This window comes from Clavelina lepadiformis, chromosome 3 (assembly GCF_947623445.1).
Source record: "Clavelina lepadiformis chromosome 3, kaClaLepa1.1, whole genome shotgun sequence".
NCBI classification, from domain to species: Eukaryota; Metazoa; Chordata; class Ascidiacea; order Aplousobranchia; family Clavelinidae; genus Clavelina; species Clavelina lepadiformis.
The window spans coordinates 7,180,550-7,193,308 of NC_135242.1; the positions used below are offsets into that span (position 1 = coordinate 7,180,550).

Consider the following 12,759-nt stretch of genomic DNA (forward strand, 5'->3'; position numbering starts at 1 on the left):
TTTCTCGTGCAGATTAAATTCACTTCTAATTGTCCGAGGTGATTGACATCGACCAACTTACACACTGTAAGATATTAAGTATCATGTGACTCGAACTGACACAATGCTCCAGTTATTTTGATGGTGGCTCGACCTCACGCAAACCGGTTATATCGGTCGGACTTATAAATCATTCAAGTATTGCCGTTTTGGGCAAATAAATGCAACGCCGAGGTTTATATTTATCAAGCGAAAATATACAAAATGTCACAAACACAAACAGTGCGCTTAAGAGTATGATCTTAATTACTTACATAACGGAGAGCTTACTAATGTTTCCTAAAGCGATTGCTCTTGGATAAAAACATTCCGGCATCTTTAGAGCATTTTTCTTTTTAAGAAGAAGAATAAATTTATAAGGATATTCAGTATCTGTGTAAGTGCACATATGACCTTTATGTCGTTTTCACATTGCTCCTGATTCTTCTTTGATTTTCGGTTCCTCATTGCTGGGAGTTTCCTTTTCATCCTGGAAGAGCAAAACTAGGCTCGGATCCTGGCTGACGGCAATCTTAAACTCCTCCAGCGTGATGTTCTCGTCTCCATCTTTGTCCATTTTTGAGAAGATCTGATCTGCTCTTTGTTGAGCTGTCAAGCGATTAGGCAAGACTTCCTGGATACGTCTATCCCCAATTAGTTTATAAATCGCCTGAAAGTAAAGAATTCCTTTACAATGCGTGTTTTTTTATTAAAAAAAGTCATTTATATTAAATTAAGGTTTTCCTGTTCAACAAGAACTAAATTATGCATGAAAGTGCGGTGCATGTGCCTTGTGAAGCTAAAACTGTTTTTTACGGGCACAAATCAATCTCATGCATATATAGGCTTAGAAGCCCGCAAACTGGCCAGTAGGCCTATATCCATCTATTTTAAATTAACAAAACTAAAACAAAGGAAATATTTACTTGAATGGGATACGATTGGATGTTAGCCTGGCTAAACGTACATACTGGCCAATTATAATAAATTAGTTGCAGAAATGATTTTCATAACAGCCAAGAAATTGTTATAGATTTCAAAAAGTTCAAGATCCGATCATTATATCATCTGTCTGTGAAGGTTGACATCGGGTATTGAAAAAGTTATTTACAGTAGCCTATATACTAACTTACAGTATTTGAAAATGGATACGTATTCGCTGGGCACTTCCCAAAAGACCAAAACAAAGGAGAGTAGAATAGATAACCCATTAAGACAACAATAAACTGGTCCAACGTTTTTATTCCGACCTTTATCATTTCTTCCATTTCGCTTTTGGTTACGTGGCCGTCATTATCCCTGTCATACATTCGAAAAGCCCACTTTAACTTCTGGTCGAAAGTTCCTCGAGCGGTAACAGATAGTGCACACATGAATTCACGAAAATCGATGGTACCATTTTGGTTTGTGTCGAAGCTTCTGTTTTCAAACAAACAATTATGCATTTACATCGAATTTTTGAAACTAATTTCAAAGATTTTTTAAGTGATGTGTGAGCTTTTTTCCATATTAGCTTTAATCTTAAGTCAATTATTTACTTCTATTTGTCTAATTTGCATTAAATCTTTGTTCTGTATCAAGAATTTTATCCTTTCTGTTATGACTAAACAATTACCATAGAGAAAACCTTGAAATAGGCAAGAAAATTGCACAAAAACATGTTATATTGAAAACCCTGCTGGAAACTCTATTTAACTGTAGGGGTATATGCGCTTACGGTGATTTTAACATCAAACCTTATTTTATTATAAATATATGAGGCAAACATGTGGAATGCTAAAAGAACATGAATATGCATTTGTTAACTTAAAACTTACTTTGGAAAGCAAATGAAATGGATTTTAAGATTTGAAAATTTCGTGAACGTACAGTACACAGGCACCTGAAAGCTCTTTCGGCGTAATCCGTTGGATCGCCAGAAGAGAAAAATCCGGAGCAGTACCGTTTAAATTCTTTCTTGCTTAGTATTCCGGAAGGACAGTCTTTGAGGAAAGACTTGTACCACTGACGTATTTCCGCTTCCGTAAACTCTGTGCTGTTTACTATTGCGGTGAGTTCTTCCGGACTCAGTTTTGACTTGTGATGTCCCATGATGACTTTTAATAACTAAACTAAGTTATAACTATACGCTCTAAACAGATATATGTCGTGGGGTTAATATATACAGTACTGTAATAGTTTGGTATTAATTGCAGCATGTAGCCATTGGTCGGCTGCATGAGTTTTTGATTTTCATAAGTAACTTCCGTTTATTCTACTCTTCCTTTGCTGTTGACAGTCAGTCACAACATTTAAAGCTTGTAAGACCAAGTTGTTGGTAATGTTGCTTAGCTTTACAAAACGAATACAGACAGGAAATCATTTTGCCTAGCTTGAATATAGCAACAAGTACCGAGTCAATATTCTGACGATGTCTAATCAAGTATACCCCAATCAATCGTATAGCGCTTTGTATTTTGACGTTTTAGACTTATCAGAGTTTGAAACGGTACAAATCAGACTAACCATAAAGATCTAAGTCCCTTTTTTATGCGCAGATTATACAGAAACCCAGCTGCTTACTCAAATAATGATTTATAAAGAATTGGTTAAACCTTAACCAAGCTCTATTCAAGCTCCTTTATATATTTAAGCTTTTCAAATTTGACCGTGCTTTAAGCTTTTTTTCGAAGGACGAAAAAGATCAAACAGTTCTATTGTGTGTCGATGACGAAATAATTTGGAGAAAAATAGCGATATATATAGATTTAAAGCATATTATATAAAATCTGTATTTATCTATTGTTTATCTCCATTGCAATATATGCTGCATATAATTATTATAATGTACTAGTCTTAGCTTCACTTCAATTGATCACTTATAAACGGTAATGAATAAAATCTTAGTTTTATGTTTAACATTTTCAGCAACATAACATGATGTAACCATGAAATATGCCAGGCCAAGGCCAAGTTGTTAAAATATATTGCGTCTTCATGACAACAAAATGGCCAAGCGCTGCTCAATCGTGCAACTGTGCAAGATTACTTTCTTCTTCGAATTGTTTTATTTTGTAGACAACAAGATTATTTGATTATTATACAACACATTATTTGATTATTGCCTTCTGCTCGCTTTGTATGTAATTTAGTTGAATTTAGAAAAGCAAAATCCATCTCGGTTGATTGATGTCGTCTCAGAACACTGCATACTGTATAAGTCTCCTCTATATACACAGTTCGACAAGCGCATAATTTAAAAGTTTTGGAAGCAACCTTGAACTGATAAGCAATCCTATATGGACTAGACTCACTAGAGAAAAGAGCTTAGTCTGGTTGGCCGCAGTTCAAAGCGTATGGCTATTGGATATATTTTTGACATTAAGCTGTTTTAAGTAATAATCAATAGGAAAATAAACGCCTTAAATGCTCTGTAAGGTATGAATGCAAAATTACTCATGTATATTAAAAGCAAATATGTTACCGCACCCAACGCTCTGAGTACGTTGGCAAATTATCATCTGGTTTTATGATTAGATTTTTGTGAGTTGTTGAAGACAACCATAGCGACCAGACCGATAAAATATAGTTACCACAAAACAATAAGCTTTAATGCCTGAACCAGATGGCCACCCTCTACAAAAATTTAATTATTGTAAGCTACTTTAAATGTTTTAGATTGAAATGTAGTTATAATAGTATTTATGACGTCTTCATAAGAAAACGCTTGTGATCCTGAGTAATCTGTTGAGTCGTCTTGCAACCTACCGGATTTTTGTTTCAACCCAGGTTTTTAGATGTTTCTTTAAAGTAAATTTTCTAAAGTTCAGGTTAACAACATGAGATTAAAAAACTGCATACATTGATCCGGTTTGCAAATTATCAATTGTTTTTCAGACGGCTCTCTTCCTAGTTGCGTTGTTCCACTATATCTTTGCTGATGTCCCTAGTTTTCTATAAGCTTACAGGCTTTACTCGTGAGTTAGAGCTTTAAATAATTGAACCAACTGCAACCACAGATTTTTTTCCTATACAGTATCTCCACAACACATCCTGTAAAGAGTGTAATATCGATTGGGCCGACAGGTAAGTCATGCAGCCACCAAAAAAGTATGGCGCCGCTGCATTATTCGCCACAAAGTCTGTAAAAACTGTTATGTAACACATAACTTGGCGCTAATCTGTAAAGAAACCTTGTCAAATATTAGCTCTAACTTTAGCAAAACAAAGTCGAAAACTGGACAGAACTTAGTTCCAATCACTTAATTAAATGAGAATCTGCACTGAGGAGAGGCACTTTCCATTTCCCCAAATATGGCCTGCCTTTTCACAAACACAAATTTCCAACTACTTTTGTTCTCCCAGCCATAAAAGCTTTTGCCAATGCCGATTTTTAAGATTTATGGATAGGTTTCTTGCTTTTCCGGAAAGCGTCAGTGGCCGTGAAGAAAACTGCCATAAATTTTTCAGACCATATATGTCAAATAGTTCACCGGTAAGTTATATAGTTTAATTTTAAGCTTTCTCCCGATTGCCAAAACTCGCTGGCGCACTTTTTCGCTGGATGACGTATATACCAATCAATGCATTTATGTTTTATAAAAAATGAGAAGAAAAACTTGATTCCTAATACCCACTTCTACACATACATCAGCTAAATTATTTATAAGACTGAGCACAAGGCAAAACGGGTAGCCGATGTATAGTTTAACTGTTTATAAGGAAATTTCACGGTCATGAGCACGGGAAAAAATATGCATTGGCCAGGAATTGGAACAAAAGATTAAACACAATTATGAGCCATGTTGTTTAAGCAAAGTTTGATTTTCACTTGATCTATTGCTTTTTTAGATTCGAATCTTATAACTTGGCCATCAGTATATCAAAAACGTTTTTCTTAAATTATTCAAGTCTTCGAATTTTGGACGCTCTCGAAAATCAACAATCTATTTAACGTCAGTTCAGAGTCAATTGCTGAAACTGTGTTTGTGTGTGCAGTCAAGTGCTTTTTGTCGTAATTTTGTTGACAAATTTGGAATATTCTTCTCTTCAAAAAATTTTGATCCATTTATATCTTTTGTAAGACCAACGCAGACTTCACAAGGTGTTCATTAGCTGAGGACAGCTTAAAGATAACATTCGAAAGGTTGATTATCGTACTTTAAATACTGAACTAACCTAATCAATAGGTGGTGGCAGGAGCCAAAACCACAGATCCCGGATTGCGTTTTGGTAATGCTTTTTATATAGGAAACTTTACCACAGTGTAAACGTAACAACAAATTCACAACTTTTGCACACAACTTACATATGAGGGTGACTCAACAACACAACATCTTGGAGCTATTGCAACACATCAAATAACAGCAAAAGTTTTCATTAATCGATTGCAAACAAATTTTGTTGGAACAAAAGTCGTGCAACAAACCAAACATAACCAACTGCGCTTCCTATACAATAACTTATAGTGTAGCAGTTGACAAAATCATCAAAGCTTCGACATTTAAGTTTTAGAGATTAATTATCTAAACAGCATTGTACAGCATTTGTGATACAATAACAATAATAATAATGACCGCAAAAGCAGATTTGCTCTTATGATACACTTCCGTTGCTTCCGACCTGCAAAAGCATCACAAGTTTTGGATCCTTATTGGCGGCCTGTTTGAATTCCTCCAGTGTAATTTGATGGTCGCCGTCATTGTCCATAATGTTAAACATGCGATCCACCCTTTGTTCAGGCGACAGGCCGTCAGTGATAACTTCCTCCAACTTTTCTTTACCAACCATCTTGTATATGGCCTGCAAAACGATAGAGATTATACCTACGAAGGTAAAGGAAAATTTGTTTTCCTAAAGAAGCTATCTAGCGACCTATAGTGAACGAAGTTTTATTAAATTAAAAGTGCGAGTGGACATCGAATCTTTTATTTTACGCAATTAACTGCAAAGATAAGGATATATTACCAAAAAAAATAAACAAGCATTTAAAAAAATGCGGCGTTAAAAAAACGAAAATTTGACAATGTCGCGCAATACAATGGTCACCTTCATAATTTCCAGCATCTCCTTCTTTGTCACATGACCATCTTTATCTTGATCGTACATGTTGTAAGCCCAATTCAGTTTATCTTCAAACGTACCCCGTGACGTCACCGACAAAGCGCACATGAACTCGCGGAAGTCGATTGTTCCATCCCCATTGGCATCGAAGGTCCTGCGTAGAAATTTATAACAGAACGCAATAGCGGTTTGTAACATTATTGGGCTAAAATCATACACAGGCTTTACAGAGTTGTAAAATTTTTGAATGACATGATAAAATTTATATACTGGATTGGCAATATAAGATTCACCTAAACGCGTGTTCAGCAAAAGATTTTGCGTCACCATTCGGAAAAAAATCCTTGTATAATTTTTCAAACTCCTTCAAGGACAAAATGCCGGAGGGGCAGTCCCGTTTAAAAGACTTAAACCATTGCTGGATCTCCTGTTCGGTGAAATCGGTGTGATTAACCAATTCGTTCAAATCTTTTGGGGATATCTTAGACTTTTGCTGTCCCATCTTTATAGCCTACGTTTGTTGACCAGGATCGTATCAAAACAGAAGTCCGTCAGTTTAGTCAAAGAGTTTGCGCAATCTTTAAAGTAACCTACAGAGATCTGTAAATGTTACCACAATATACGTTATAAAAATATTGAGTAAACAAGCCTTAAAACAAACTATTTCAACGTATGTGGTTACAATCGCATCGTATCGTATCACAAGAAATTTTGGGTTAGTGCAAGCTTGTACAAATATTTACTAAATATGTTTAGCAATTATTATTATTATTATAAAAGCAATATTTTACTGTTCACTTGTTGAAATTTCGAAAGTAGTAGAAGAAATATATATCAGTCAAGCATCAGAGACAACAGAAATATTTCTAGAAAGACGCCGTCACAGCTATTGTAAAAATTGCATGAGTGTATGACGTAATGGCCCACACATTTTTGGCATTTTATGATAATCTCTGTATATAGTGCATGCAGAAATGGCCAAACGTTTTTATGCCACACGCCAATTTTTCAGTGCATACTTCCACAAACATCAAAATTTTTACACAGTTCTTTTTCTGCTGTTTCTGGCTAACTAGATAGTTTGATTGTTTCCAATTTATGCACAAAACTAAGTTCCTGAATTCGAAAAATATTAGATGCTCTTATGGCAGAGCGAATGCCTTAGAGCCAATACGACATTTCGAGTTAAACGCTTCGCTCAACGCACCACCACATTATTAATGTAATAAAGTAGAACATACATTTTTTATATTGAAAAACCTGCGGTAAAGGACGATGCTATTCAGACGAAAAAACCTTCACAACATGAAAAAACAAGCAGGACCTTACTTATGTACTACCATATTTGGACGATAGCTCTAACCAATAAGAAAAGAAATTGTCAAATGCAAATATAGGTCGCAAAATAAAACATAAAAACGACTCAAATAATTTTGTTAAATCTATAGGTAAAAAGTTGTTGAAGTTCCCCTTCATCAGACCGGTATGATCAAAGTTTACTGAATGAATTAGAGACATCTTTTGATGCTAGCCTTAAACTTATGGCAACCTTTTCGAAGTTGCGTTTTTCGTTCTACAGGAGGTTTTTAACACTTCGAGGGCATGCACAATCGTGTAAAGGAACTAAAATTACGACGCAAATTCGGGCCCGAATCTGACTCTAATTTCTTTTCAAATTTAAGCCCGAACCCGACCCGAAATACCCGGCTGGACTGACAACTCTAGATGTGATATATGTTATTGAGCGTGTGATAAGGAACATAGATAGCAAACTCGAGAAAAAAAGAGAAATTTCCTCACGAGAATGAAACAAACACAAACCTGGAAAACACTCACGACAAATCTGAAGTTGTCAGACATCTTTATCAACATTTCAATCAGACAAAAGACCTGCATTTTATGTAGGTAGATTTTAAACCGTACATTTTATCAACGGCGTGTTCAGATTGAAAATAAAAGTAAGTGTAGCCGTGTAGGTCTATATACAGATCCACAACTTTCAAACGTCGCTCAGCGTAGACATTCACCAGTCACGTTCGTTAATCGTTTTTTATAGTTTAACACTGTTATATCTATAATGCTTGCTCTTTCATACAGTCAATTCTTTGTCTATAACCGACTTTAGTTCTACACGCAGGCCGTACAGTTGTCCTGCATCACATTGATGTTGCAATATCGACAAAAACGTTTGAGTAATAAACACACTTTTCGACGCTGTCTTGTAACATTGATTTCCAAAAGGTGCCGGATATCACACTTTACGCCGTAAAGTTTACGGCCACGTCAACCAGTTTTATAAAAAAAAACAATTTCATTGGCTCCCTTCAACAGTTTGGTGACACTTAATCACGCGACACTTAATCTCTTGGACATAATCACTTACTAACCTAACCCTAACCCTAACCCTAACCCTAACCCTAACATTTCCCATGTGTAGACTTGCAATTTTCGATACGGTAATTGTGTGATTAACTGTCCAAGTGATTAAGTGTCGCGTGATTAAGTGTCTGTACACCCCCTTTAACAAATCAAACACACTTCACACAACTTCAGCGTGAGGCTACAGCAAGAAGAAAATCGCAACCATCTCGCACCAATGCTCGATGCCAATTCCCAAAATTATTGATCATTAAGTCTTAAACCAACGAAAAATGTACACAAAGTAATCTTAAATGACACGTGAAAACGGAACAATAAAGTACGTGGTTAAAATAGGCCGACAAATGACAAACGTGATAAATTACACGCAACCCGTTTTATCGCAAAGGTACACAATGAAAGTGCGAAACGAACGACTCTTATCAGGCACCCATGGCTAAATCGCAAGTATATTAAAATATTATGAAGTATACATAAAAGTATTAAAAACACACCTTAAAAACTACATTTCGCTTAGTCTTAGCTCAAAAGTGTTCGTTCTGTCAATAAATCGTAACTCCCAACGCTTTGCTCATAATATTGGATGTAAGATAAAAACAAGATTGTTGCGGTTGATTTGCTTTAGCAAGGTTTTTTCGATGCTCAGATTTCAAACCGCTATGAGCTTAAATTTTTAGTTAAGAAAAACCCGTATCTTTATACAGAGGTAATACGCCATCACAAGGGGCCTGCAAAAAACTCAATGTCGACCCTGCATCCTGCGTTTGAATGATGCACCAATGTGAATTTAGCTGATTGTGTAAACGTTGTGTAAAAATATTATACCGATACCGATTGTGTAAAAATATTAATGAATTACGTAAATGCAAAATAAGGAATGTTGTATAGCCCAGCGCAAAAATTTAAGTATATGATGGTTGCACAAGCATTGAACATGTTTCTGTATGAAAGGATGGTAGTGGTGTAAAGTTTCTACGTACTCTCTGCTCCCACTCGATTAACAAATAAAGTAAACACAAGTGAGACAAAACGCGGGTTTTCATATCAATTGCAACTTCAACTATTCCACTATCGGCACATGGTACATGACAGCAACGTGTCCTTTCACTATCGTAGTGATGATGCCCTTAGGCAAGTCATTAACGACTCTTGCTCATGTGGTCCAGGTGAACAATTCCAAGTGCATAACGTACTAAGTCTAACTCGTTCACGGAGGCTTAAGCGATAGGGAATCATTGTCGACACTACAGTAGGTTGGGTGGAAGCTTTTCTCGATCCAAGAATAAAAACCCTGATATCATACATATAGTTATACACCTCACTATACTGTATATCAGCGCTATACGTAGGTTTGCCATCGCCTGGACTCAAACATAAAGTCGACTAGGAAACGAAAGAAGAATACTGCCTTAAATAGTGCACAACAGAAGGCAATCAATGTCATTGAAAACAAAAAAAAGCAAAAAACGAGACACTATTTGCATGTTCTTGAATTCGGTATCTCTTTGGAAAATGGTATACTAAAGGCGTGGAAATACCCAAAATAGGAGCATCTGCCCTAAAAATAAGACAAAATGAGGACGCAGGTGAAAATAACGACGTTTCAACGTCATATCATATATAGCAACATCATATTCTTGACGTGGTAATATGGAACTACTGTAGCTCAAGCGGTCACCTTCTGCATAACAATCATAATACTGTTAACAGTGAGTACATCACTTTCCAAAATTTACTGCAGCAGCATATAGCTGTTTACTCTAATCTTACATAGTATAAGGGAAAATTTCGAGGTATGAGCGTAACTGACGAAACAAGTCAGACCTATCAAAAGAGGTAACACTGCCATTAAAATTGTGCTGTGCACTCCTTGGAATGTCACTTCATAAACTACCAAACGTGACCTGCTGGTAAATAACATGCTTAGCCTATAATTGGACAGCAACCAAAATTCGTTTCAGGACATTAAAGATTCCGTTGCAATTCCCGTAGCCTTATAAAAATTTTATAAAGCAATGTAAGACTGCCGTTCGCCAATACCTTTTCCATGCAACAATGGGCCAAGCCCTTTGTACAAACTATAGTAATTCAATAATTTAATCAGCCACAGTTTACACAAATGAAGTTCCAAGTCAATCAACAATTCTTTACACTGTTTAAATACCTCAGAGTTCGAATAACTGTAAGCAAGAAACGCTACAATAGCCAATACTAACAAATTTGTTCTCTTTCAAAGCATAATAGTTTTCTTTTAACTCAAAGCCATAGCTTGCGATAGCTTTTTAGGTATCTTTATCGATCTAAACTACACACGTGTTATTTATATTCGCTATGTACTGTACGTTAAACTTTACTTCATAAAACGTGCCGAAAACATGCCGAAGACGTCTGGCAAAGGCTCAGCGCGGTACAGTTTAATTGGAAAACAATCAAGCTACTGGGGAAAATAGTGTTAATTTGCAGCCAAACAAACTCACCAGCAAGTCTAGACCGCCGTGACTGATGCGCAATATCACTACACATACTGACAAAAGCACCGACCCAATTAAAGAAAATGTGAAAACTGTCTTGCTCAAATACATTCTCCTGGATCTGAATCTGAACCAAGCAGCAGTTATTACAGCAATCGATTTCACATATCCAACGAAATAGGAGAATAACTACGATGTAGTACAATCCACAACGCATTTCAATTTACATTACACCGTTTGAATAGATCCAGTTCTGGAGAGTTATCCAGTCTAAACCCGCCTTTCAGATATCACTAACAGGTCGACATGTGTTAACAACGACAACATCAAACTGTGTTACTGCTATTAATAGTGCTCTTTCTCCTTCGCAAAATACAAACTACATGTTTAAGATCAGTAATAAGCAAACATATCTGTTAGCCTCAATCAGTATGACGCGTTGCTATCTCCTGTGTAATCAAGCGTGAAGATATTAAGATATTGCCTTTTGCAAAAGCACTATGTAACATATGGTGTGAAAGATATCGTCATATCATAATACATAATTGTAAGCTACAGCATATATTTGAAATATATGATCCTGTTTTATTTTAACATGAAATGCAAAAAAGTCTTTTTTAATTTTCTAGCCATAACTTGATTTGTATAAAGAACTGCAAAATGCTTCCAATTCAGCAATACTGGGTCACAAATAAATCTGTTGCTATTTAATTGGAGCTTATAATCTAATGGACTTTTTAATATAATGGGTCGATAGGGCTTTAACATTTAACATATTGGAATGATATTTCAACATTTTATGCATATTAACTCTTGTCTACAAGTGGTTTTATTCCTCGAATAGTGGGATTATGAATGACTTTTAGAAATCAAATTGAAAAGAGCTTTAATTTCATACATGGTGCGTGAATCAGAAAATTTTTATTATTTATAAGTAACCATATTTATAATGATTAATTAACTGAGTGGCGTAGGCTATACACTTTCACATCTATAAAAAGGCCTGAATGGGAAAGATTTATGTCTTTCAATATTAGATCCAGAGATAAGTGTGCATTCATATATATACTTGATCAATTACTTTGTATTGTACAGTTGACAGTTATTCTGAGATAATCACATATCCATTTCAAGCCTTTTCAATAGCCAATTTTTGGAAACGGTAAAATTGTGAAGGAAATTAAAACCATATGGCACCATAAACATGCTCTAATCCAAACCTTGATTTCCTAAAAGCAAGATCACGAGACAAGATAAACGGGAAATTATTAATTACGAATTTAGTGAAAAATTGGCGATGGAACAAACATGATATTGTTCCACAAAAAACGGGACATTGTTTCTAAATCAAGGTTTAATTAATTTATTTTCAAACGCATGAACATGTATACATGTTCATATACTCTCATTTATTTAACGCTTCAGAGGAAATACTTAATTTCAAAAAACTTTTGGTTTTCATGAACAAATTTCATTGCTTTCTGCCGCGGCCATTAACGTAGAATCTATTCAAACGGTTTATTGGCAGAGTTTTTTCAAAAAGTTTTGAAAGATTGTAAGAACACAGCGATATAACTTGGTTTATGATATTTAACCAACCACGTTGTAGAATAAATAACAAGGTTTATGAGACAGTTGGTTCACGTGTCAGAACTTCTGTCTGTTTATCTATTCAGTATTCTTACCAAACGTACTCCTCAATATGTCAAGAATGTATAAAGTATGGAGTAGTTAGGCAATATGAAAATTTGACAATTCTTGCTCTCTCTCGTTCTCTTAATCTTAGTCTTATGTCCAAATAGATCACGGTTATAATCACGTTCTGAGCTATCACTAGGGCGATTCTTTA

At 35.5% G+C, this 12,759-nt stretch overlaps 2 protein-coding genes across 3 annotated transcripts; both read right to left on the bottom strand.

The window, feature by feature from the left end:
- Nucleotides 1-180: 180 nt before the first annotated feature.
- LOC143450868 (hippocalcin-like protein 4) lies at nt 181-2,145 on the bottom strand. Of its 2 annotated transcripts, none has more exons than XM_076951613.1 (3): nt 1,961-2,145; nt 1,269-1,437; nt 181-688 (listed from the first exon to the last, which is right to left on the bottom strand). In XM_076951613.1, the coding sequence occupies exons 1-3, from the start codon at nt 2,107-2,109 to the stop codon at nt 446-448; spliced, it is 561 nt and encodes a 186-aa protein (XP_076807728.1). In that variant the 5' UTR covers nt 2,110-2,145; the 3' UTR covers nt 181-445. The 2 variants fall into 2 exon arrangements, with proteins under 2 accessions (XP_076807728.1, XP_076807727.1); XM_076951612.1 differs by having other exon boundaries at nt 1,901-2,145.
- A 3,074-nt stretch (nt 2,146-5,219) lies between these two features.
- Nucleotides 5,220-6,679, bottom strand: LOC143450694 (hippocalcin-like protein 4). The gene is made up of 3 exons (XM_076951342.1): nt 6,354-6,679; nt 6,046-6,214; nt 5,220-5,799 (listed from the first exon to the last, which is right to left on the bottom strand). The coding sequence occupies exons 1-3, from the start codon at nt 6,560-6,562 to the stop codon at nt 5,593-5,595; spliced, it is 585 nt and encodes a 194-aa protein (XP_076807457.1). The 5' UTR covers nt 6,563-6,679; the 3' UTR covers nt 5,220-5,592.
- Nucleotides 6,680-12,759: the final 6,080 nt, after the last annotated feature.

Excerpts from the sequence above, each read along its gene's own strand:
- LOC143450694 (XM_076951342.1), bottom strand. The coding sequence starts at position 6,562 with ATGGGACAGCAAAAGTCTAAGATATCCCCAAAAGATTTGAACGAATTG. Across the intron at positions 6,215-6,353 it reads TTTGCTGAACACGCGTTTAG|GACCTTCGATGCCAATGGGG; the intron begins GTGAATCTTATA and ends ATTTCTACGCAG. Across the intron at positions 5,800-6,045 it reads AGATGCTGGAAATTATGAAG|GCCATATACAAGATGGTTGG; the intron begins GTGACCATTGTA and ends ATCGTTTTGCAG.
- LOC143450868 (XM_076951612.1), bottom strand. The coding sequence starts at position 2,109 with ATGGGACATCACAAGTCAAAACTGAGTCCGGAAGAACTCACCGCAATA. Across the intron at positions 1,438-1,900 it reads TACGCCGAAAGAGCTTTCAG|AAGCTTCGACACAAACCAAA; the intron begins GTGCCTGTGTAC and ends GTTTGAAAACAG. Across the intron at positions 689-1,268 it reads AAATGGAAGAAATGATAAAG|GCGATTTATAAACTAATTGG; the intron begins GTCGGAATAAAA and ends CTTTACTTTCAG.